This window comes from Toxotes jaculatrix, chromosome 2, assembly GCF_017976425.1.
Source record: "Toxotes jaculatrix isolate fToxJac2 chromosome 2, fToxJac2.pri, whole genome shotgun sequence".
NCBI classification, from domain to species: domain Eukaryota; kingdom Metazoa; phylum Chordata; class Actinopteri; family Toxotidae; genus Toxotes; species Toxotes jaculatrix.
Window position 1 is genome coordinate 14,133,022 of NC_054395.1, and position 25,178 is coordinate 14,158,199.

At 42.2% G+C, this 25,178-nt stretch overlaps 2 protein-coding genes across 2 annotated transcripts; one reads left to right on the plus strand and one right to left on the minus strand.

Moving 5' to 3' along the window:
• Nucleotides 1-565: 565 nt before the first annotated feature.
• rimkla (ribosomal modification protein rimK-like family member A) lies at nt 566-16,614 on the plus strand. Its single transcript, XM_041061963.1, has 5 exons — nt 566-1,364; nt 8,972-9,202; nt 11,071-11,157; nt 12,493-12,696; nt 13,553-16,614. The coding sequence occupies exons 1-5, from the start codon at nt 1,202-1,204 to the stop codon at nt 14,071-14,073; spliced, it is 1,206 nt and encodes a 401-aa protein (XP_040917897.1). The 5' UTR covers nt 566-1,201; the 3' UTR covers nt 14,074-16,614.
• A 1,798-nt stretch (nt 16,615-18,412) lies between these two features.
• Nucleotides 18,413-25,136, minus strand: zmynd12 (zinc finger, MYND-type containing 12). Its single transcript, XM_041045971.1, has 8 exons — nt 24,997-25,136; nt 23,205-23,334; nt 22,072-22,243; nt 21,781-21,950; nt 21,373-21,495; nt 21,172-21,265; nt 20,371-20,516; nt 18,413-18,617 (listed from the first exon to the last, which is right to left on the minus strand). Exons 1-8 carry the CDS (start codon nt 25,134-25,136, stop codon nt 18,486-18,488), a joined length of 1,107 nt encoding a protein of 368 aa, XP_040901905.1. The 3' UTR covers nt 18,413-18,485.
• Nucleotides 25,137-25,178: the final 42 nt, after the last annotated feature.

Genomic DNA, 25,178 nt, shown 5'->3' on the forward strand with positions numbered 1-25,178 from the left:
AGAGAAGTGGGTCACTGGCATAATTTCGCTCCATTATCACACCGAAGTCTTTGCCTTCTAGTGAGCCGGGTCCTCGGATGACACAGCTGAACAGTAGCCCCTGTCTAAACACAAGTTATTTGCAAAACAAACGCCTCACAGTTTTTAAAAGCTGATAGAGGGGAACAGAAGACAAGAGAAGAGATGGTAGAGTCTGGTTTGTGATGACCTTGTTTCATTTCCTGCCACTTCAGCATGGAGACAGCGCTGTCGGTATTCGCCAAACCTCCTCGCACCGTCTGGTCTGAACCGGTTCGGAAAGTGCGCGATCTCGTGCGCACTGCAGACTCAACGCACTGATTCACACAGGACTCCGCGCGCCCTCACCAGGATACGCCCCTTTTTCCTTTTCGACCTTCCTCATTGGTTCGCACGGTCGCGGCTCGCCCACACCTTCCGCGTGCTGTTTGGACAATGGGAAAGTTTGCGAGTTGCGATTGGCTCGTGCCCCTCCAAACATTTTATTTTGGGGCAGGTCCCGTTTACCGTTCACGGGCACGCGGAGAAGTGGAGTTGTAAACGAAGCGCACGCACTTTTCAGCACCAATACCTCGTGGATAGCAGCCAAACGGAGCCGAGGGGGTAGCCGTTGTGGGTTAGCTTAGTTTATTGTAACAAACAGACGACTTTGCGGTTTGCAACGCCGTACAACCGCTGCGATCACGGGAAAACTTTATTGGTAGTTCTGAATCGACAATAGGAAGATATAAAGCGGCACAGCCTGAGCTTTGTCTGCCCCGGCGGGCAAATTGCGCCAAGAGCTGCATCTCGGTTGACAGAAGCAAGTTTTTGTGGGTAGGACTCCCTTCATTTTCGGTTCGCCTGTGTCGATTTTGCGCGGTCTGGGTTCATCTAACTGCGCCCCGGCAGGACTAAATGGCTGCAAATGAAGGCAAGCAAAGGTGATAAAGAAGATTATTCATCATAGCCGGTTCGGCCCAGACAGCGGTTGAGTCGTGGTCCTGTTTTTAGCCACATCACAGCCTGCTCGTACCGCTAGCTGCCGAGGTCTCCATTGTGTGAGCATCTCTGTGCTATTCCGCTGCCGCCCGACCCCCGGATCCCGCGCTACCACACACACACACCTGCCGCCTCCCACAGCCACTACTGTGTGTTTTCAGCCGGATTTTTTGGGGTAACTTTTTAAATCCACGCATCCAAAATGTGCTCTCGGGTTTGGTTCGTGACCGACCGGCGTATCAGCCAGGAGTATCCTCAAGTTCAGATCCTCCGGGCACTGAAGGAGCGCTGCGCCGACGAGGATGTTGAATTCCGCTCTCTGCTCATGGATCAAATCGTTCTTACGATCAGCGAGGGACAATTAGGCAAGTATCACGCACTCAATCAAAGCACTCCATGTCTGGTAGTAAACTGTGTATGTTAATGATTGAGGTAACTTGTTGAGATCAACAGTGCTCCGTAAGCGGTCGACAAAGTCGATGGCAGGCGGTTTATTGTTTGGGGACTACACTCCCGTAAAGCGAGGGGAGGGCTAGCCCGGTCTGCCTGCTAGCAAGGAAGCCAAGTGTAAGCATAGCCGTGACCGCCTAACCCACTTTCCAGCTAGAGTGCCTCCAGACTGAGGGCAGCGATGATGCTTGATTTAATTTCGCCGAATGCGTAGCAATCCCGAGAACGGGTAATAAGATCTACCCAAAGCAACGGGAAAATTGTTTTAATATCACAGAAGCCTAGCAATTAGATCATGGGCATTGAATGAAACAGAGCTGGCGTGATTTTACTGCACATTACGTCGCTCTGTGGTCGAAGCTGTAGGTTTTGTGATATTCTCTGTTGATGTGGGTTTTTCATGTGGAGACCTGGCAACCAGGCAAATTTCCTCTCGCAATAGACCAGAGGAAAAAGACATGTCTCATACAGAAAGGGTTGCTAGTAGTCGAGTTTGAATTAAATGTTTTTTGTATAAAATGTTGAAAATTAGGATTTGATGTACATCAGGTTTAACCAGCACCCAAAGTGACATCTTAAATTTGATTCTGTTGTCAAACTAGAAGCCAAAAGAAATACTGAGGTTGAAAGAAGGAAAACAAAAAGCACACGTTGCATTTGTGGAGCCACAACTGGGATCTGTTTGTTGTTATAGATAGATAGATAGAGATACTTTATTAATCCCCGTGGGGAAATTCGTTACTTGATAGATTATGGGAAAGGCACACTGGTGATCAAAGCTCAAATCAAAAACCAATACACTACTGTTTTAAGGTTTCTGCACATGTTACCTCGTCTATTCAACCTACAGTGTTTTCAAACAACACATTCAGTCAGTTGTTGTCATTTTTGTACAGCTCTGTCCAGAGCACATTATTTGTGTTCTGCTTGATATAAGAGGACAACATTTCACAGTTTTGACTCTGGAGGCCTTGATAAAGCGATGGTAGCGGTAGGAACACTCAACAAACACACACACATGGAATTCATCAGGGCGGTGTGAAGTGGGGCCGTGTCACCAGAAGAGAGGTGTGTAAGTCTCAATTAACACATAAACGGTGTAGGCTGGTATTGGCAGAGGCTGAATAGTTGGGAGAAGATGTGGGATGAATAGAGATGAGACAGCACATCTTTTGTAGACTACATGCTCTTACATTGGGGTTGTTGCACAACTCAGTCATGGCACAGTGTTAGAGGGGATGGCATGGCATTTAAAAATACATACATTTCACATGACATTTTAAAGCCAACGGAATGTTTGTGAACATAAACAAATTCTGGATTTGTGGCATTTATGCAGAATGCCCACCACTTTTACATTCAAAATTGCATTCAACTCTACCATGGCTAGGTAACCTAACCCAAAGGATAGGCTAACCTGTGGATAACACAAAATGCTAAATGCAGCCATGAGACATCTTTAAAAGTAGAGCATATTAGCCAGCACAGGTAGGCAGATGTCTAGACCTGCAGCTTAGCGAGATGTACACAACTAGAGCAAAGCAGTTATCGTTACCTGTAATCCATGCTGGCCTCAAGTCGCACATACAGTAAATGTCCTCTGAGCCTTGGCATGGCATCACAGATTAACAGCCAGTGGACAGACTGGTCACACTGTGGGCTCACTACGCGGGAAGCCATAGAGGTGCAATAATGGCCCTTTACACCTAGCATTCATACAGATATGAATTACCCACACTTCATTTATATGTCGGATCTAAAATCCAAACAGGAATTGGTTTCTCGACCACATGGTGTTTATTAAAATAAAGTTGCTAATCTCATATGCATGTCCCTTATGATGATCTTCTTATGTATGGTCTTCATGTGGATTAGCATAAGCATGAAGTACCAGAGGCAATAAACATGTTAAGGCTGTTCTGGAATTTTATATAAAAGGGAGGGAGTACAGCCACATATGCAGCGACTTAGACAAGATCAGTGAGCGTTTACAATCTCAATTGTTTCTACACTGGAAACACAAGTGGTATTTTACCATCACATAGTCAGTAATGCTCTTAAGGTCACTGACCACATCTCTTTAAGGTGTTAGTTATTCACTGCTACTGTGGATTGTCTTTGGTGCATTTACATGTGCATGAAATGTGTGTAAATGTGATATAAGCAAGCCATTTCAGAAATAAAGTTACAAAACAACGACATTAAGGGGATGTAACGGAAACACTGTCTACCAATCTGAATACATGTCAGTAAAAAATATATAGGAAACAGATATGAAAAGGGAACTGATAACTGGCTGAGAGAAAAGGAGTAGAGGATGGTACATTAACAACCTACACCAAAATACATTCTTGCATATATAGTATCTGTTTTAGGGTAGGTCAGGATGCAGTCACAATCCTAAAACTGATAACACCTTTACAGCCTCATGTTGTAAAGGTTTCTCATTCTCTTGGCTCGTTTGTGTGGTCTGTAGTCAGGTTGAGGTCCACGTTTCACACTGAAGTTAATGGGTTCATTGTGTCCTCAGAGGGAGAGATGACTACGTACATGCACACGCACACACCGTTATGTTTTGACCAATGATGGCCCCTCACATAAGACAGCCAAACCCAGCACTCAGCCAGCTAGAGGCATTTCACATCCCATGGCTTGTGCTGCGAGATGTTTAAACAGAGACCGGATATGAATTGATGTCACAATCCTTTGTGATCCTTTCGCATGCCAGAGGGCACACTTCTACCCCAAAGATGATAAATGCAACGCTCCTGTGTCAGTGAACGGGAAGATGGAACATTGATTCAGGCTTAGTGTCTTAATTTACCACTAAACACGTGGGTGTGTATCAGCATCCTCGTTTGGTTATTCATAAGCACAGGCTCCCCATTTTTTTGAGAGATTAGATGACAGTCAACAGTGTGATCTAGTTGTGAACTTGATTTACAATTACAAGCTCTTGTCTGTAATTTTACAGGTTGTAAAAAAGGTTCTTGTCATACATTAGGGAGATTTAATTGATTGCAGTAATAACTTGGGTATATCCAACTGTTGTTTACCCTGTTCTTTACATTCAATGTTGCAAAATAACATTTTAAAAGCTTTTAAGATAATATAGAGAGTGTACAGTCTTTTGTGGAGCTGTTACTTGATTGCAGGAGTTGGGCCTTCCAGATAAACAGCTTGTACGTCAATTAACCAGAAGTATCTCATTTGCAGGTTGTCACATGCAGGGATATGAGTGTTTGCATTTTATTGCCAATGCCAAGGCTCACAGTACTTGCTTATCCCTCTTCTTTCTAGGAAAGAAGCCTACACAGAAAGGATATGTTTATACATTATCATACAACAATGACATTTTTACATACAATTTAATCCTGTACTACACATAGGAGTGTACATATGGTCCGGAAAGTACATATTCCACACGAGGCACCATGTGTTAATGTCACACATTTATTTGTAAGTATTAAAGTATTACTAGTTGTGTCAACTAGGCAGGGATCTAATATTTCAAGTGACAGCGACATTGACTGACACACCCTGAAAAAATCTTAGTCACTTTTATTGTTGATGTTGTGGGTGACAACACTATTCCTAGAATAGCAGATCCTTATTAGGGCGTGGGCGGCAGGCACATCTTTCCATACCAAATCTGACTATCTGTTGTGAATGTTCAGCCTTTCTTTTTATACATGGTCATACCGCAAATAAGCACTTGCGTTTTGTAATTTGCATAGTTGCAGTAGTCAAAGAGAACAGTGTTTGCTCTGTGATTATCGGACTCTCTACCATATAACTTCGTACTTTCTCATGTTGAATGGTTTTGCATCACTGTGCAAACTGTGGTGGGAATAGGCTGCAGTTGAGCACAAACCCTCAAATATTAGTGAAAGAATAAAAGTGTAATTTTCCTGTCATGTCACGTAGATGGCACACCCCACAAGAGAAGCTATGCTCTCTCAGGTTATAAATTTGACAGCAGCCACTAGCCAAAAGTTTTTCATTTGCCACTACTACTAGCCATTCTGGCAGGTGATGAAGCCTCATTACTTGCCAAAATAGTCATTGAGTTAGGCTTGGCAAGTGCTTATAGACTCACTCTGCCACTATACCTAAGTACTTACTACCTTATCACATACAACAGAATTGATAATAAAAAGAATGTATGTGTACATGTGATTATATTATCATGTATCCTGGAGTAATTTTGTTTTTTTGCTGTATTTATTCATCACTACAGCATTGTACATGCCAAATAACAGGTTAAATAAACAAACTAATACAGTACACCACATTGAGCTGCATGTTGATGTCAAGTGTGATGTCAAAGAAAACCGATATCCTCAAATCTTTGTGAACATGTTTCATACTTTTTGAAGCTGTATCAGTTTAGATAACAGAAGTGGGTGTCATCAACCGAAAGAACCATCATATGACCACGCTGAATCTCATCTGAAATATTCTACACAGTAAAACTGAAATAGTTCCCAGCCCTAAACCAGACACATAAAAGATGACTGTGTAAATTGCAGTTTATGTGGTATGGCTCTGACCTATTTAATCTGAGAGTTCTTGTGTGGCCTTTTAATATATTTGCTGAGCTCTGTTGACATGCCATTCAGCCTTGTCTTCGCATAATATTTTGGTTGTCTCATGATTTGTCTCGTCTGGCCCGGTTAGTTCAAGTACTGTCAATGCCAAAGCAGCGAGCAGTAACACAGTGCCACAGGCTAAGTCACAGGGGACACAACAGGCTTACATGGCCTCTGTGCTGGATGAACAAAAGATTTTTTTTTTTTTTTGCCTGGCCTCACAGTAGGCCTACAGTATATGTTTTTGTCTGATGCGTGTATTGATGACAGATATGCAAATAGACCATTGATGGCATTGTTAACCCAAACCTAACCAGAAGAAACTGTGGGGGAACCTGCTTGCCCATCGGGCTAATTTAGAAAGGATATCCGCGACCAGACTGAGACGGCATTCGTGGCTGGCAGGACCCACCAGCCCAACATTGGCACAGCATTTGTCGGCATCGCCTGCTTTGTGACGTTGCAGCGGTATGCATAGAATGCTTGTTATGCTTGTTAGCTTTGTCAGGCAGATTGAAAATGGGACGCACATATACAGTTCGTTGAAGCATGAAAACGTGACGGCCTGTCGTCGAGGTAAGAAAAATCCCATCAGTTGTTACCATAAACAGGCCACACCCACACTAAATTTAGACACTGTCCCACAAAAACCTATGTTGCCTTTGTTATACACCAAAATGGTCAGGCGGGTTTCTGAGCGTTTTTGCAGTGGTCACATGACGGACAGTGCAGTGCACACCAACACTTGCACAGATGAATAGGACTGATTCATCTGGCTCCCTCATTGGTCTCTGTTTGGTTCCCCTGGAGATGAGATGAGCACCGTGAACAGTGAATACTGTCTGTCAAAAACCATGAGACCACATCCCCTGACACTTCCCACTGTAACACCACTGACAGTGTTCTCAGTGGCTGCACAATCAGAGCAGTGTGAGAGCGTTGAATAGGGCTAGAGAGACAGTGAATCCTCCTGCTTCTGTACTGAGATTGTGAGGAGGAAGAGAAAAAATGGAGGGGTGGCAGGCTTTTCTTGGCTTCATACCCCCTTTTTTCATATGCCTCTGTTTTCCCCCCTCCCCTCCCTCCTGTCTTCTGTGCTAAGGCTACCAGACATCCCTGACCTTTTCTGCCTGCTGCCTTTCTCTTGTTCCCCCCTCTACCTATCTGTGCACAGAATTACCCTAAAAACAAGCGTTGATCCGACCCACGGTGTGTGCAAGATGCACGCTATGCAGGCTCGATGCTCAGCATATCCGCCGGCACATCAATACTGGTCTGTCTGTTGTTATTACGTATGCAGCAGCCATCAAGCTTCTTGTGACCTCTGGTGATCTCAGCCAGTGGCGCTGTCACTATTGTAAACCTGCGGATTCTAAGATGGCTGAAATTCAGGTCACGGTAGAGGTGAAGTCCTTTTCCAGTGACAAATGTGCCTCTTTCCAATATATACAGTATACGTGCGTACCTACACGTTCGCACGTGTTTTGTTATCACCCAGTCTGTTCATCCTGATGAGCTGTTGGGTCGCATCGCCTGCTCAAAAATCTCACAGTTTGTCTCTGTTTCCTCTTCTCATCCAGGGTGACAAAGTAGCACCAGTCACCAGTAAAATGCTGCCAAATCTTTGGCAAGGGCTTGTGAATTTGCCATCTGTGTTTGGCAAATATCAAGCCAATATTCTGTTATTTCAAATTCCCATTCTGTTCTGTAGATCCAGATAGCTGTTGATAGAGACTGGCAATAGCTAGTGAATGTTGAAATTTGCCAGGTTTTTTAGCCTTGTAGAGAAGTTGGTGTATAAGTCACACCAGCCTAATTCTCGCCATCATGCTACACAATCTTCTCTTTGTCAAGTCTCCCCTGTTTTCCATGGCTTTCTACATGCTGTGCTGCATTGAAATGGTTGATGAGTAACCTATTCAGATGTGCTCGGCCTCTCTATTGTATTTACTTAGCTCACATTTGCATAATAAAAGTGGTGTCAGGCTGAGACATTGAAAACTAATGTCGATTTGACTTTCATTCCAACAAAACACCATGAATTAGATAACAGTCACTGGATGACAATGATTTTTCATTGTAACAGGATAAAAAATTATTACAATTTAATCTAAGGAGTGGTGGACTATGTTGTAGTCAGAATTATCCTGATGTTTTTTTAAAGACCTAAGCAAAAGAAATATTTTGTTGCATATTGTTCAATATAGTGTTTCTAACTATACGTTTCTCCCTGGTGTGTGTTCATGTGTGCTTAAATTCAAGTTAAACACCCTTGGGGTTTCAAACGTCTCTCCCTAGTCCACTGCCCTACATTGAGACAAAGTAGTGCATAGTGTCAGGATAACAACAAGGATATCTCTCTCTCAGTCAGGGGAGGAAACCACTATTGGTCCAGAAAGGCAGAGGAGCTGGCATCAATGCAGGGGAGTACTGTATATGGATATGGGCAGCATGTAAATAATCGTATCAGCAGGCGAGGCATGTTCCAAATTCATGGCTTAACATCACAGGCCTCAGAGCTGGCTGTCTCTGCCTGGTGCTGTAATACGGCCAACTCTTAGTCAGAGCTGTGTGGTGACGAAATGTCCACAAACCATCTCCACAAGAGGGGTAAACTTTTCCACCAATAGATAATGGATTCAAAAACTCACCAACCACTTTCATAATGTTTACAGCTACTGTAAATATGACTTATGGGATGTAATGTAAAATTACAGTACAATCTAGTGGCTCCACATTGTATTCAGTGACCTGGAGAGCTTACTATATGTACAGTATGAGGCTCAGGTCCAACGTTTTGTTTTAAAATTTGTACACTCACAGGCTGATAAACAACAAAGCACTAACAAATAATGCTTTTTTTTTGTCTAATAGTGTTCATCTCTTTTCTGCCCTCCTTCCACTCCCCAATCACCACCTCACTCCTACAGGTCTGCGAGTGGATCAGGAATTGGTGACATCTTATCCACAGGTGGTGGTGGTGCGGGTGCCCACGCCCTGGGTGCAGTCAGATAGTGACATCACTGTGCTGCGCCACCTGGAGAAGATGGGCTGTCGACTGATCAACCGGCCCCAGGCTATACTCAACTGTGTCAACAAGTTCTGGACCTTTCAGGAGCTGGCCGGCCATGGGGTCCCTCTACCTGACACCTTCTCCTACGGTAAATCAGTACCAGATGTTTCTGTTTTTTTCCACAGTGTTGATGTGTTGCGGTAGCACTGTGATGTTGTAACTAAGACGTCTGAAGCTGTGCTTCTCCATGACTGTAATCAGTGAGTCAGACAATGAATGTGTAATGTGACCAGCTTTATTAATCTACTACTATAGTGTGTGGGCGGCAACTACAGGCCTTGAATTAGGTACATGTACACATTGCATTGTCCCTTATGTCTCTTTGTCTACAGACAACACAATATAGACTCTAATTTTCTGAGAAGAGTACATAAAAAAAGTGTTTCACACTGATGCACAAACAAATAAACTCAGACTCCCTGGCTCTAATAGAGGTGTCCATCACAGCACCAGCTGGAGAACTTCTTATAAGAAGTCTCACAGATCCAGTCAACCTAGCTTCAAAATTCTTTTGTACATTGGTTTCTATATGAATTGTGTCCTTTTTGCATAGTGTGCTAAAAACTTTAATTACAGCCCTTGCTGCTTAGGTCAGTGATGTTGTAGTAAAAGTGAAACTACACAGATTGCTATACTTATTGTCTATAAGTATGTATAAAACGGGACACACATTTGTCATCTACAGTCAAATTAATATTCATATACAACAAGAGCACTGCTGTGTCATTTCAGTCACATTAGTTGCATCACAGGCTTTAGTGTAACACAGATTAATAAGCCATCAGTCAGACATATCACTACTCACTGCAATTATTCAAACAGAGAAAATCCCATTTACATACAAGGTCAAATACTCATAGCTGTCCACCAAACCACCGATAGTTATATTCCTTTCACAATTTCTGTTAACACCACTGGTTTTAACATGCCTTTGAGAAAGGAAGGATATGTGGGGATACAGCCTTCACAACATAAGCCAGACTTCTGTTTTTATTTGTTGCACTTTGATGATTTTATAGGGCAAAACAAAGGATGACAGTCATCACCACACATTTCTATCATTCTGTTATACAAAATCCACTGTGCTGTGGCGTTTGTGAGAGCAGAAAGGGAAGGATACAGACAGAGAGAAAGAAAGAAAGAGGAGGGGGGTGTTTGGCCTACATTCCATTTGTCTCTCTGCACAGTAGGCCAGGCGATGCATGCAGAGCAGCTGGAGAGCTTATGTAACACCCCCTCCCTACATCCACCCTCTACCCCATGCCCCCTCATGGTTTTTGCAAAACATAAAAAAAAATGCCACTGCCTCTCTCCTGTTCACCATCTCAGCAGCTTATGACGTGGTTGGATTCACATTTGGTGTCCACACTCTCTCCTCCTCTGCTCCTTCAGTTCTAAGCCCCCTCTAACCGAAAACACATGCGAATAAGTGCATCTGGAAAAAGCCATGTGACAAGGTAGTTCACATCTGTCCCCTTGACTGAGTGCCAGATAAGACCAGACAGGAAAACAGACGGAGCGAGAAGAAGGAGGTGGAGATGGAGAGAGAAAGGGGGGAAAGAAGTTAACACTTCAATTTTTCAATATTTTTTACACATTGTTCAGTTGCCTCTCAAGCCAAAGCAGAAAAAAGCTTAAGCACATCTGTTGCTACAAGCTGCTGTTATGAATCACTGTCAGCTATGGTCAGCTGCTTCACGTTAATGCATTCTTTAGTGACTGCTCTGTTCCAATCTCATGAATAGAGCAGGAAAATAAATATAACGCTCTCACAGCTTTGGTGTTTTGAGTCACTTCTGTTGCCATGGCTACGGGCTTAAATCCCCCCCTCCCCATCTGGCTTGGTTGGCTTTGATGTGTGAATGATGAACAAAATTTTTAATATATTTTACACCTCTGCGTGGGTGCGTGTTTGCGTGTGCCTGCTTTGTGTTTGCGTGCATGGGCATTTCCCAGGAGGGCATGACAACTTCCGTAAGATGATTGACGAGGCAGAGCCACTGGGCTACCCGGTGGTGGTGAAGAACGCACGTGGCCACAGAGGTAAGGCCGTCAGTCTACTTCTTCCTATCACCAGCGGCGTTCACCACACCTCAGAAATCCAAACACTATGGGCCCCTAATGGCAGCTCAGTCCACCCTTACATGAAATTCATTGACAGAGTGTTAAATGATTAGAACGGTGGTGTTGCAAAAAACACAAAACAGAAAGTTGTAGTGCTTGCAGAATAACTGCTGGGTTATTGTTTCTGTTTCTAGTTTACAAATTGACCCTAGTTTCCTCATTTTGCTTCAATTCACTGGGGGGTTTGTGTGGGAAGTTTCAGCCCTGCCATTGATGTTGGGCCTCCTAGAGATCAACCCCAGTGTCTGCTGACCCATTAGCACTTTCCTGTTCATAGTTATCGACACTTGACTGGCTCTGCCATTGTGTGAAGGAATAACAATGGACCTGAGCTAGCCCAGACTGCCATCACAGCGCATTGTTAGGGAAAGCAGCCGTTGGTCAACCACTAATTTGACTGTTCTATGGAGCTCAGTGTCTCAAGGGTTGCTTTCTTTCCCTCTGTGGTTGACCATTGACATTGGCTGAAGTCCAGCTTGCCTTCCTTCTTATGAGCAAATAAAAAAGGCATGTGAGCAAGTATAAATGCTCACAGGCCAAAATATTAGGAACCATTTATTTTACCAGGTCTTCACTAGATGCCAAATTTAAATTTCATGTGCTCTCCCTGCCCAGTTGTTGGGATGTGAATGTAATTCACAGCATGGTGTATACTTCAGGGTACACTTTCTCCAAACAGTGTTTTACTATCATCAGTACAAACTATCCACGTTCTTGTGTCTCATTGAGTCACAGGAGCATAAATCCTCGTTTGTCTCGCTTTCGATTTGTGGAGTGTTACATCATCCTCGCCACAGTCCATCTTCACATCTTCATGATATTACCAAGGGATTGCCTTGTCATCTCGTTTGGATTGTTAGTCACACCCGATGTGCACGTACACACACAGCTATCACATGATTTTCCCTGCTGCTGGAGCAGGGGTCAGAGGGCTTGACAAGCAGGAGACAGAGCCAAGCGGTGCTAATTAAAACAGGCGTCTTCTTTCCCTTGTGAGAAGCAATTCTGTGGCTGCTAAGAGTTGTGTGCTGTCCATTATATGAGAAATGGAAACTGGTGTGGGTCTTGGTCAGCAAATGCAACTGCTTGTCAGGAAAGACTCTGAGGAAGTAATTCAATCTCAGCTAATGTTACGCAAATGTCAGAACCTGCAAGCTCTTTCTTTTCGTGTTAATAGAAAAAGCATCAGTTATCATGACAGCCTTTTCCATCTTTTCTTCTGTCCTTCATCTCATTTCTCTTTCCTTCTCTTAGGCAAGGCTGTGTTCCTGGCACGGGACAAACACCACCTGACAGACCTGTGCCACTTGATCCGCCATGATACCCCTTACCTGTTTCAGGAGTACGTCAAAGAGTCACATGGCCGAGACGTGCGGGTGGTCCTGGTGGGCGGCCGTGTCATCGGCTCCATGTTACGCTGCTCTACTGACGGTCGCATGCAGAGCAACTGCTCCCTCGGTAGGCAGACGCCCCAAGAGTCAATGATAAATATCTTAACCATTGAACCACTGTTACACACATACTACATTACTGAACTCATTACAGTTACCCACAACAATGCCAGCACTGCTACACTGGAACACTTCTTAAGTTTGTAAGACTCGCCTGCTTTTGATGTGCTGATTATTTGGATCATATGAAAACTGTGTTTTACTGAATAGCTGTTTCTAATATTTAATTTCTAGTCGTGTGGTTTAGTGTCACCACTGTTCTTGCAAAACTAAAACCAGTCTGGTTATTATTAAGAAAGACATTTATAAAAAACACAGTCCGTGTTGTATTTTGTTTAGCTCCTGCCGTGTTGTGCCACATTCTGATCATTCCAGTGTATGAGAACATTATTTAATAACCGATCATAACAGCTTTATAGATTTTTTTCAAGTATAACACTCCATCTGCTTCTTAAACCAGTTTTGGGAAACAGTTTCAACAAGCTTGTCCTGAACGTACCCTGGAGACATCAAATGACACAGCATGCCAACCGATGAGACTGATTTTCAGTGTCAGAGCACGAACAGTTTTGGTCTCGTTGAGGCTGTAATGCACTGTGACATATTTAGGACATCAGTCATCAGATTATTCTGCATTTATGTAACGGATCATGTTGACACTTTCACTGACTATAGCTTTATTTAACTGTGTTAAACATTTAAAAATAATTTTTAAATCAGTTACATATATGTTTTATACTTGCCCTTCATTCATAGAGATGAATTATTTTTGTTGTTCTTATTTATGGTCAGTATCCCCTAATGTGATGTGAATGAACCACATATTGTGGTGGGTATTAACCAGTTTCTCTCTGGATTGTTAGGTGGTGTAGGTATGATGTGCCCACTGAGCGAGCAAGGCAAGCAGCTGGCCATAGAGGTGTCTAACATCCTGGGCATGGATGTGTGTGGCATTGACCTCCTGCAGCTCAATGACGGCTCATTTGTGGTGTGCGAGGCCAATGCAAATGTGGGCTTCATCGCTTTCGACCAGGCCTGTGGCATGGATGTGGCGGGCATCGTTGCCGACTACGCCCTGTCGATGCTCCCCAGCCGCCTCACCCGTAAAATGTCCTTGCTGTCCGTCGTGTCGAGCACCAGCGAGACCAGCAGTGAGCCTGAGGTGTGCCCCGTGCCCACTGGCGGTGGCTCTCTGCCTGAGGCCGTCTGCAACATGAGCGTGGGTTCAACTTCCAGTGAGAGCGACCCGGAGCTGGCCGAGCCCTCCCAGCCCTCGCCCCGGCAGTCCACAGCCCCCACCTTGCCCGATCTCCCTGACCTCCCTGATCCAGCTTACAACTTCAACACCCTCCTCGCCAATGAGATCAAGTTATTGACTGAGTGAGATTCAAGCGGCTTCATGCACGCACAAACACCACAAATACACATCTAAAACACACATACACACACCTGTACATATGGCAACAGACATTCCTTTTAAAAACACATATCAATCCAAAAAATGTTAGATGCAAAACCGTTCAGACACACTACAAACATTACAAACAGACACAACCACAGAAATACAAACACCAAAACACGACCCTTCTCCTGCTAACTCGCTCAAAAAAAAACACACACACAAAAAAAAAACACAAAGATCTGAGGCTGCTCCCCTGACTCTCCCCTCTTTGCACCTCTACTCCCAAACTGCAAACCCCACAATCCAAACTTAGCTTACACTGCAGCATGGTGGTGAGAGTGGGATATAGTACACAAGATAATGCCTCTTCTAGTTTCTGTTTTGCAAAATAGTAAGGGTGAAGGTTTTTGGGTGGGTGTGGGATTAATTTACAGGCAAACATGTGACATGTTTTTATCCTCACAATACAGTAACAACATTTAAAAGAGAATCTGTGCTGACATAAAAAAAAGGGTTTCATGCTGAGACTGTAGTCAGGTTTGGTGGATTGGAGGCGAAATGAAGTGTCTCCTTGGGAGAGGAATACATCCTCATGTGAGGCACATTATACTGTCAGTTTAAATGTAGCAATGTGTGCTCCTGTCCCAGGTCACAGAACAGGATGGAGACCATCCCGCAGCAAGTGGAGATGGAGGAAATTAATGTCAAATTTCCAGCGATTCATTATTCATAAGGACTGAAATGAGAGATGGGTTCACTCTTCACTGCATAACATATGTCATATATTGTAAATTCAGCTCAAACAGAATGTATACACAAAGTGTGTTTTTATTATTATTATTTTTTTTTTACCAGGTTAACACACATATCTCTATAATTAAAATCAATAAAATCCCAGTTTCAAATAGCTAAAGCTGCTACATTAACAGTGAATACGAGGCTGATGTTGTGGTGTTTGAGTAATTTACCTTTCATGGATATATAAAAATAATGTTTACTCAGATTACAGACCCATAGCACCCGAAAATTATCCTGGGTGCTAAGGTGGTGTCCATAAATGAATTCTCTGTTCACTGTGAATGAAGCAGGCTCATGTTAAATGCAAGCAAAACTGCCCTAAACCTGTGCAAGATGGTAGATAACAAATAGCAGTTCTGTTGAAGAGTCACATCCTGGAATATAAAAATGAATTGAGTGCCACCACTCGATTTTTAATGTTACACTCCTAGATAGCTTGTTTGATTAGCCTTACCAACAGCAGCAGTGTGCTGCTTTTTAAAATTCATTCAATGTCTCGCACTTTATGATATGATACAAACCGATGCTTTTTTTTTTTGTTACCACTCAGATAACAGATTTAGGAAACATGAGACAGTGTGAAACCTGCGTCTACACCTGCAAGCAAAATATACCTCAAAAACAGTGACTTCTCACTGCCATATTCAGACATACAGTACATATCAGCCAGGATCCTTGTGGTTTTCAGATGGCCCACGAGTTACCAGCTGTTCCCTTTTTTTATGTCTTGGAACTAAAAAGATTATTGTGTATTATTTTTTATTTCTCCCTAGGTTTTTGTAAATATTTAGGTAGTGAATTAGCTTCAGTGCACACTAGTATCTGGCTGATGAAACTGGAACGGCTGAAGTAACTGCCAACATTGAAAAATTTCATAAGCTATTGTTGACAAACTCGTTTGTACAGACCTAGAATATTGAAAGGTTGAAATTGAAATTTGGTGCTAACATTTCTGGATTTGGTTAGATGTGATTTCTCAGTCATGATTTGTAGATTTTACTTTTATTGTTTTTTCACCTTGTTTTTTTTTTTGTTTTTGTTTATGATAAAAATGAGGTATCCTAACCCACAAAATATGTTGGCATGATGTACAAATTAAAAAAATGGAAACTATATTTTTGCAGTCTCTTTGAATAGAATGTTACTTTCTCTTTCCTTGGAAAGGCAAAAAAACAAAAAAACGGGATTTCAGTGGCCAAGAGGTTACGGCTTTTGGTTTTCTGTTTCTCTTGATTTACCTCCTGTGCGCCCTCTGATATAACTACAGGCTACACTGAGGCAGGGTACTCTGGGGTAACTGCCATTGATTAAGAATAATTTACAGATCTGATCAAGAGCACAAAAGTAAACCTTAAGTTTTTCTACACAGTATTGTCCGTGTTTTTAGGCTTGTAACCCCTTCTGTTGAACACAACTCAGGGAAGCAGCCTGGATCTCACCCCTGACCCCCAAAGGCACAACATATCCATCCAAGCTAAACACACGTCAAAAACATATCACATACCTACAGGCAGACAAAAAGACACACAAACAACAATGAAAAAAAGGTTGTAAACAACAGTATAAGACAATGTGGTGTATACCATGGTTAACATGCACTTTTTTTCCTTGCTTGTTTTATATTGTTCCTTGTTTTCTTCCTAATTTATGGTATTTTTAAAGAAAAAGAAGTGGTTTGTGTGCACTAATATTGTCTCAATAAAGTGAAACCGCTGTGAAGCTTGATTTTTATTTTCCTTTTTTTAACTAACTGGAACCTAAAAGGGGCCTGCTTGTGGGTGCCAAATCTAAACCTGCCAGACAACAGGAAAGGCAGCTTTTTATTTAAGTCTGCTGTCAAGTGATCACAGTGGCTCCACTGAGAGAATAACACCATTTACACTACTGTGATGTTGTCCTGTATCTATATAATCAAAGTATCTGACAAACAAACTGTGAAATCTGCTCATGTCCACTCTCCTGACATGCAAAGGCCGGTGAGCTTGCTCATTAGGTCACATCCCAAGCTTATGTGGGTGAACTATCTCCAGTTGTTGTTGTCCCCCTTTTTTTTTTTTTTTAATTTTTTTTTTTTGAAGTCTTGTCTATGTATTGAAGCCTGCGCCATTCCATATTGTGTACATAAGAGCAAATCAAAGATCTCACATCCTTTCAAGACATTAAAAATTCAGCCATAAGAACGACTGAAATGTTCATTTCTCTCAAAACAGCCCCTCTTATTTAAATCTGTGGTTTATACATCATCCATACATAGACAGAATACATCTTGCCATTTCTGGTCAATTTAACTGTGCCCTAACAACTTTCAACATGCCTTTTCATTGTGTGTTTTCCTTTGGGTGCATTGATCTGAGGGTTTGGGGATCATAGATGAGTCAAGGTCCCAGTTCAGGCAGGTTTCTTTCTGGTTGTTCTTTATAGATCGGTGGCCGTGATAAAGTGCATATAAGGCATGGAGGCTACAGAAAGAAACAGGGGTAGCGCATGTTAGTGACACAGGGGAAACAAGAAATAAATGCGTGTACATCATAAAATTACTGAAAGTGCATCGGCCTGCGTGGTGCTCGGCCAGCCTTGTATAAACGTGTAGGGACCTCTGGACTAGTCACTGTGTACAACGACACGACAGAGCACAAGGTTGCTATTTCATTCCAAACTGCTGCTAAAGTATATTTGGCTCAAAAATGAAAAAGGGAATATGAGGAAATCCAAGTGTTTCCATGTTTTGCTGCCTCTCAACACATGAAAAAATGAATCTGAATGCCAAAAATAAAAAGCATTTTGTTGTATAATTCAGTACTAATGACACTAATAGTGACATGATTTTAAAAGTGATTATTTGTTTTGATATAAAGAATAAATGTTTCAGAATTGTAAATAATATGTAGGATTTCACAGCAATCATCAGGTACATTTTATGTCAATGTGTTTTAAAACAAACCTGAGGTTTGCTTAAAGGTTTACAATATACTTTGATTTGCAGGAGGAAAATCCAATGTTTATGCTTCAGTGAAACAACACAGCTCTCTGCTGATAATATATAGACATTAGAAATCTTTAATTATATCTGCATATGGTGAATTGATGAAGAGGTTCTGAACTGCTAGGTATGACATGAGCGAAAACATTGCATAAAAAAAGGTCTCAGCAAATGCCCTCACCATTATTCTCTTCTGTATCAAACTGACAGTGTTACAAAATGGATCCCAAAATTGTGTCATTCACAAATGTGCAAAATGATGTAAATATAGATCCCTCTCTTTTTTTTTAGATTAAAATAAAGATGAGTCATTATTCAAAACCAAGGAAAATATGTCTCCTCCTTTTACTTGCTTTTATCAAGAATTAAATGATCAATAATTATTTTTTGTTTGCTTGGAGAGATGTCCCCTAATTTTGTTTTTCATTATGTGCTTGCAACATCATGTCACAACATCTGGATGGACCCGAAATGATATAATCAGCTCTGTACTTAACTTTTTATTTGCTACCAATTCAGTAGTTTCTGCATCTACAAGGGAGAATCAGTGGGGGGCTAAACATCCTGATGTCCTGATGGAGCAGATCTCCAAACACAGGGAGGGAAGGTACGGTGACTAGTCAGAACTAGGATGTGGGTCTGTCTGCTGACTTTGCACCAGCTGCAGCAGGCTCTGGATGGGTTCTGACAGGTCATGGTTTGGTATCAGCTGGCTGGTCTGCAGGGCCGTGTTGCCAAATCCCAGCGCCTGGCACACAAACACAAACGGAAACAAACACAACAGCTGCATTCGTTAGACTCTCTGGGGAGAGTAAAGCTGACTTATATAATAATATCGCTGAAAACTGGACTGCAACCCAGTTTGATTAATTCATCCCTCTTTACCCTGCTGATCTGTTGGGTTGTTACACTGTCCTTTATAAATTTGATCTGAGAAAAAATTAGGACATTAAGGCCCTGTTTGATATTGTTGACAGGAACCATGCATGCTTATATGGAAACATGCCACGCTCAGTGAGGAATTCATTGAGGTTTGCAGCGGCATCCATGGAATTGCTGCTGTTTCTTAGGATTTATAAGCAGCTGGGAATATGCATTGTACACGTGTTACTCAAGTGTTTGTTTGTTTAGTGGTATGTCTACCCTCAACTTTCTCAGTGGTGAACACAGGGCTGATGCACTAAACCACAGGCTCTCCTATCTAATGTTTCTTCCATCCTTGCAACAGCACCCTGAATCACCAGTAAAAATTCAAACAATTCAACCACGATTCCCTTGATGATAACAATACATCCACACGTCAACAGCTGTACATCTTACATGATGTACTTTTCAAAGTATGGCGCTAGCGCTGCAACCTCCAGTGGAGCCATGGCACGGACAAGAAGTCAAACTGAAACCAGAATTACCATCACACACCATTACATAAAAGAGGAAAAGTGGCAACACCACGCCTAGTTTTTTTTTTTTTTTAATTTACAACTTTGTTGCTCAGTAAATATAAGGAACAAGAGACAGCTGGACTGGACGGAAGACTTGTGGCTCAGTGGCCCCATGTGTGAGCTGACTCAACACTATGACCTCCCTGTGGAGGAAGGCAGGCAAAACTTGCATTTCACTGTGGATATTAAAGTCAGCTGAAGCGGCCTTCAGGCTAGTTAACTTAGGCGTCATCCAAGCATGGTGAGGCCTGTCCCTTATTTCTACAGCTGCCAGTTTGCCACTCAAAGTGTGTATTTAACAGCAGGGGGTAACTGTGTTATTTTGACTCTGTTCAGCTGACTATTTTGACCTAAGAAAAAAGGCATCATTTTATTTCAAAAAGACTTGCTATGTTCAGCTCTTTTCCAGTAGTTATGGAAATCTGCTGTAGTTGTTAGTGAATACAAAAAAAAAGCTCCAATATTTTATCCAGCTGGAACAACCCACAAAGCCACCAGATAAAAATGTGACTGTGAAACAATCACTCACATAAACTGATTGTAGTGTTGTATTTGTGTTACTGTCTGCTGTCTATTTATGTTTACTGTTTGCTAGAGTGAGGCTACTTGAGCTTAGCCACAAGATCTCATCCAACCTTTTTCCTCCTCCCCCAACAAGGTTTTAAGTCTGTGGCTTTCACCTCTCTGGTATGTGACTTCCTGCACAGTCAGTCAGTCAGTGGTAAGGATGCACTCACTACACGATAGCTGCTTCAGTCTTCCACTTGGCATGACACACTAGATTTCTGTTCATTCATCCCAGATCGAAAGAGGTGCAGTTTCCACACACAAATAGTCTCCAGTGGGATTATAGAGAGACCGGAAACCAAGCCAGAAGTCTGTGTCCAGACAGTCACATCAACTCCCACTAAATCCTGCCTCATCTCATTGCATTACCAATTAGACATAATCCCATCTTGAGATGGCTTTCCAAAGGAGGTGAATGAAGAGAAAATGGGGAACTGTGTCACTGTGTCACACAGAACCTTTAATGCCCGGTGACCTTGTCACGTGACTCACCTTTAGGGAGTCTCCTCCCAGAAACCACAGCATGGCCAGGCAGTGGGCCACCAGCGCAATCTGAGCAGAGTCTTTTCTGGAGTCATTCTGCTCAAACTCCAGCATGGTTCTTAACATTCCGTCCACTTCAACTTGCCAGGCTTTATCTGATTAAAAGTCAGGGATACAGACAAAGATCCAAGTGTCCATCAGTTATTACAATATATAACCATCGATATAACTACACTTTGCACTTAACATAAAATAATAGTATTTATGCATTTAATTTACACAGCTTCCAGTGAAGTTTCTGGAGGTCAACAAAATTTAGATCTGTCTGTATCTTTTTTATATTTTGTGTAAGCATCCTTCCCTTCTGCCCCTACGTTTACCCCAGTAAACATCCCACAAAGTCTGGGAAATTACAGTGTAGCTAACAAGCTTAGCATCATATGTAGGGCAACAGCTGCGATAGAGGGTAGCGGTGCGGATGCTGCACAGCCAGAGATGTGTCAGCAGTGGTCTGTAGTCAGCCCTAAGCATGGTAGTGTAAATCTGAGGTTTAGCTTTCGGATTGCACAGCAAGACAGCTCAGCTAAATATAGCACGGTTGACCTTATTTTTTCAGTGATAGGTCAATGGCTGTTTAAAGGGGTGAAGCAAAAGATGGATTACTGATGTCATTTTCTGATTTTGCGCCGTATTTGAACAGTATGATGGAATTGGAGAGATTGAGAAAACCTAAACATACGGTTTCATATTGTTATATTTATGGATGTATATGACATTTACGTTGCACGTCTTTGGTGTGACAAGACGCACCATTAGAGGGCTCCAACAACATGTCAGGATTTTGGACATTTTGCATGTGGGTCTTGAGCAGTTTGGTCAGATGGCAGTGCCAAGTATGTGCCACCTACAATATGAGCAAAAGGAAATAAACCATAAGATAAAGCATGAAATGCACAAATGAAAATAGATTCGGTCACATGGGCAATGACATCATCAACTGCTTTATTTTACCTCAGAGTACAAGGAATGAACAATGGGCATCTTCCCCTGTTTGGCAAACACGTCAGCCATGAGAAAGTAGCCACCACAGGTGACTGTGCTGTCCAGACCATACTCCTCACTTGCAAAGTATATCTGAAAACAGAGAAATGAACTTAATTAAATGATATACAGTCTCTATATATACTGGGGAGTGGATCAGTATACATAATATGAAAGGAACATTGTACAAAACTGAACATCCTGAAATATGAACAATATGCACCACACAAAGTTTATCTTACTTATGTTTTAAACTATTTACAAGCAGTGAGACAAGTCTATTCATTTTGCTCCTCACAATATAAATAACGTTACTGAAAAGTTGAAGATATTTTATTTACTGAAGCCATCTCTGGTGAGTGTACTAATTACACAGACATCATTTGCAAAGTTAAGTAGAGCTGCTTCCAGATTTCCAGTCGCTGCGTGGAGGCGGCCAAGGCTCCTGTGCAGCCGGTGGTGGACTGTGTGACCACATTCTGGGTTCTTCAACACCACCCACTCTGCCTGGGACAGGAGCTCTGCCACCAGGGTTAGGTTACCTAAACCTGGAAATGCAAATACACTCACAAATATACTTATGCACACAAACACACAGTAATGGATTCAAAACTTGAATATAGGAAGGAGAAACGAGAGCTAAGAAACCAGTTTGTCTTTCCTCCTCACCCATGTTGGCGTCTGCCAGCAGCAGGTAGGCGGGGACCAGTTGGACAGAACTGGGGCCATGGACGTCTATGGAACAGCGCAGGCAGAAGTGGGCGGCAGGCAGAGCCTCCCGGTGTTTCCCCTCAGACAGCTTGCTCTGAGCCACAACCCTGCAAATCTCAATCAGCTCTGCCTACGTAAGGAACCAATCCCAGGTTACACATCAGGTTACCTTCACCCTACATTCCTTCATCACACTTCCAAGAATATTATGAAACAATTCACAGAAGTAAACCACTACTGTGAGCACTCACAAGTACTAGACTGTGCATCACTGTTGTGGCATTCTGTTACTAAAAAGAATCTGGTTCTGACCAGACTAAGAAGCAAAGGTGACTAAGAACCAAACTGTTTTCCCTCTATGGGATTTGTTCAATGGAAAACCAAAAAAATGCCTTTGTGCAGCTTTCTGCATTTAAATCAGTCACGGTACATCACAAAATCCTGTTCAAATAACAGGTGAGGAAGACTAGGGGCTGAACTGAGGCTGTAAAAGTGTCAGGTGCTGTAATGAAATCTGCTCTCTCTTTTTCTTCCTTGTCCCCTAAAACATCAGCCCAGGTGCCCCTCTACTGTCATCTATCCTAAATATGTCTATTCAACATTTTTACACACTTTGTGTGTTCATTGCTGTTTAAATTTTATGACTTTTCTGTTAGTGTTCCTTGAAAGGTAGAACAGCCTACATGAGATTTTTTTCAGAGTCTTTGTAGTTTTTGTTGTTGTTAAATTAATTCTACATTTTACTGTGTGCTCCAGGTTTGGATTTGGCATCTTGGAGTCATATGATATTAGGAAAGCTAAAACCCTAGGGTGTCTGAATAGTTAAGACACATGACTCCAACGTCCACTTTTCGATTCCTAGCCGGGGTCTCTTGATTAATGTCGTATCCCTAGCATGCCAAAGAATAAACTCTAAAACAAGAAACTAAACTAAAAACCTGGAAGCTAAACAGAAAGGAGTGATGAATCATAGAAGAAAATTCAAAATCTTTTGTGGCCTGGAGATATAGTTTTCAGAATGTCTGCACTGTACTGTATGTTTCATAGTCTTCCATATGTGATCCTAATGCAACCATACTGAACATCCTCACCTTTTTAAGCTGCATTTCAATGCGGTTGGCCCGCTGGAGACTAAGGAGTGTTGTGGTGCGAATGGGAATCAGCAACTGACAGATTCTCTCGTGGATCCCCACCCAGTCAGCCTGCTGGTGCTCTGCATCACTGAGTGATTAAAACAACAACAACAACAACAACAAAAAAGAAAGACTGAAAAGACTTCCTCCTCCTCTCTGTTCAGTCACCTTACATCCACAGACCACAGAGTTATCATGTTCTTGATCAACAAGCTGTTGATCAAGAACATGTTTTTCCAGCCATTATCTGACCAGCACAGCTGCAACTTACACTGCAAGTGTAGAGCAGCAGCCTAAGTAAAAACGGAATAAAAGTGTAGATCAGACTGACTTCAGATTGTGAGACAATGTGTACCACAATATACATCAGCTGGTTTTGAATGCTGCTCAAATTTACAAAGCAGAGTTTCTATTCCATTTAGTAAATATCATCTGAGTGCACAGAGGGCATAGTAAATTGTATGCTATTACATAACTGGTCTGTAATTTTGTTCATCTGGCTCTGCTCTTCTGCACACTTTGGTGGAAACTGTCTTGGTTTTCCTTCTGTGTGTGTGTGCGTGTGTTTTTTTTTGTTTTTTTTTTCTACCGAGGAGCATGTGCACTCACTCCAGTGTATTTGTGTTTTTGGACAGCACAGCAAGCAGGCAATGATCTGGCCACGTCACATCAGCAGTAGCACTGACACATGGCTTGTGTGTGGAGAGACATACAGACAAGCACACAGACACAAATCAAGGGGTCGTTTCAGGGTGCAGAGCTGCTGCACTTCCTGGTCTCTGCTGGGCTTTGTCTTTTGCATAATAATACTCAATCTGCCTGATAATAAACAGTCACCTCAAACACTGGCCTGGATACTAGTCAGCCAGCAGTGTGATAAAATGTTGCAGCTCGTTAGGCTTCCAGTAAACCATTTCACCCCTAACAATGTGACAGATTTACAGTTTTATTTTAAGCCAAAGTAATACGTTATAATGACATTAAAAAAAATAGGCTTTTCTAACAAAGGCTGTTCCCTCTACTCCTTGTTTTGAGGAATAGTTGAACGATATAGGGTAAAAAAATCTAACTCAAAAAATCATCTAATTCAAGAAATGTGCTCGCCTTGTGGTTCATTTTAAAGGCTTAGAGAAAAGCAAGCGCTATAAGTGTCTGTAAGCTCCCTTTAAGAGGCTGGGTGTAGCGGCTCATCCCTTTACATAAATCCCCACAGGGAAAGATGTCACCACATGCTCCTCTTGCTCCCCATTCTGTGCCAGCGAGGATTTCACCAAGCACCATCTTATGATCTGTAACTGAGTCTGCAGAAATGTGAACCTACGCCAAAGACAATGTTACCTTAAATAAATTAAAAAAAAAAAAAAAAGCTAGTGTTGACCAACTCAAAACTGTCGAAAAAGACGCAAGCAACTGTTCCCCAGTAGTCACAAGAACAAAAAAATAATCGCTGTGGTAATTTCATTTCCAGCTGTTCCTCTCCCTCCTGACAACACAGTCACATGAACGCCCTTCATGCCGACGTGTTCTCTGATTTTTTATTTTTTTCCTGTGAAAAAATATGGCTAACACTGCTACCTAGCGTCCAAACCATAGATATGGTTTGACCAAGTTCACACACACACACACACGCACGCACGCACACACACACGCACAAAGCAAATACCTTACATTTAGAAATAATGCTTTCACAACTAAATCTTTTTTTTGCCATTAGCAGCCTAACGTTTCATGATGAAACAGTCCATCTTACCAGTAAAAGGTGACTCGACACTTGTTGCATTGCAGGTGCGCTCGTCTTTGACAAAGTTCACACAACTTTTCCGATCCTTTGGGTAAAGCAAGAGGAATTAACGTAGACGTGGTCCCCGAGACTTGGGGTTCAGTCTCCATTGGTACAAGAAATCCCAGTTAAATTAGATAAATAAACTTTTT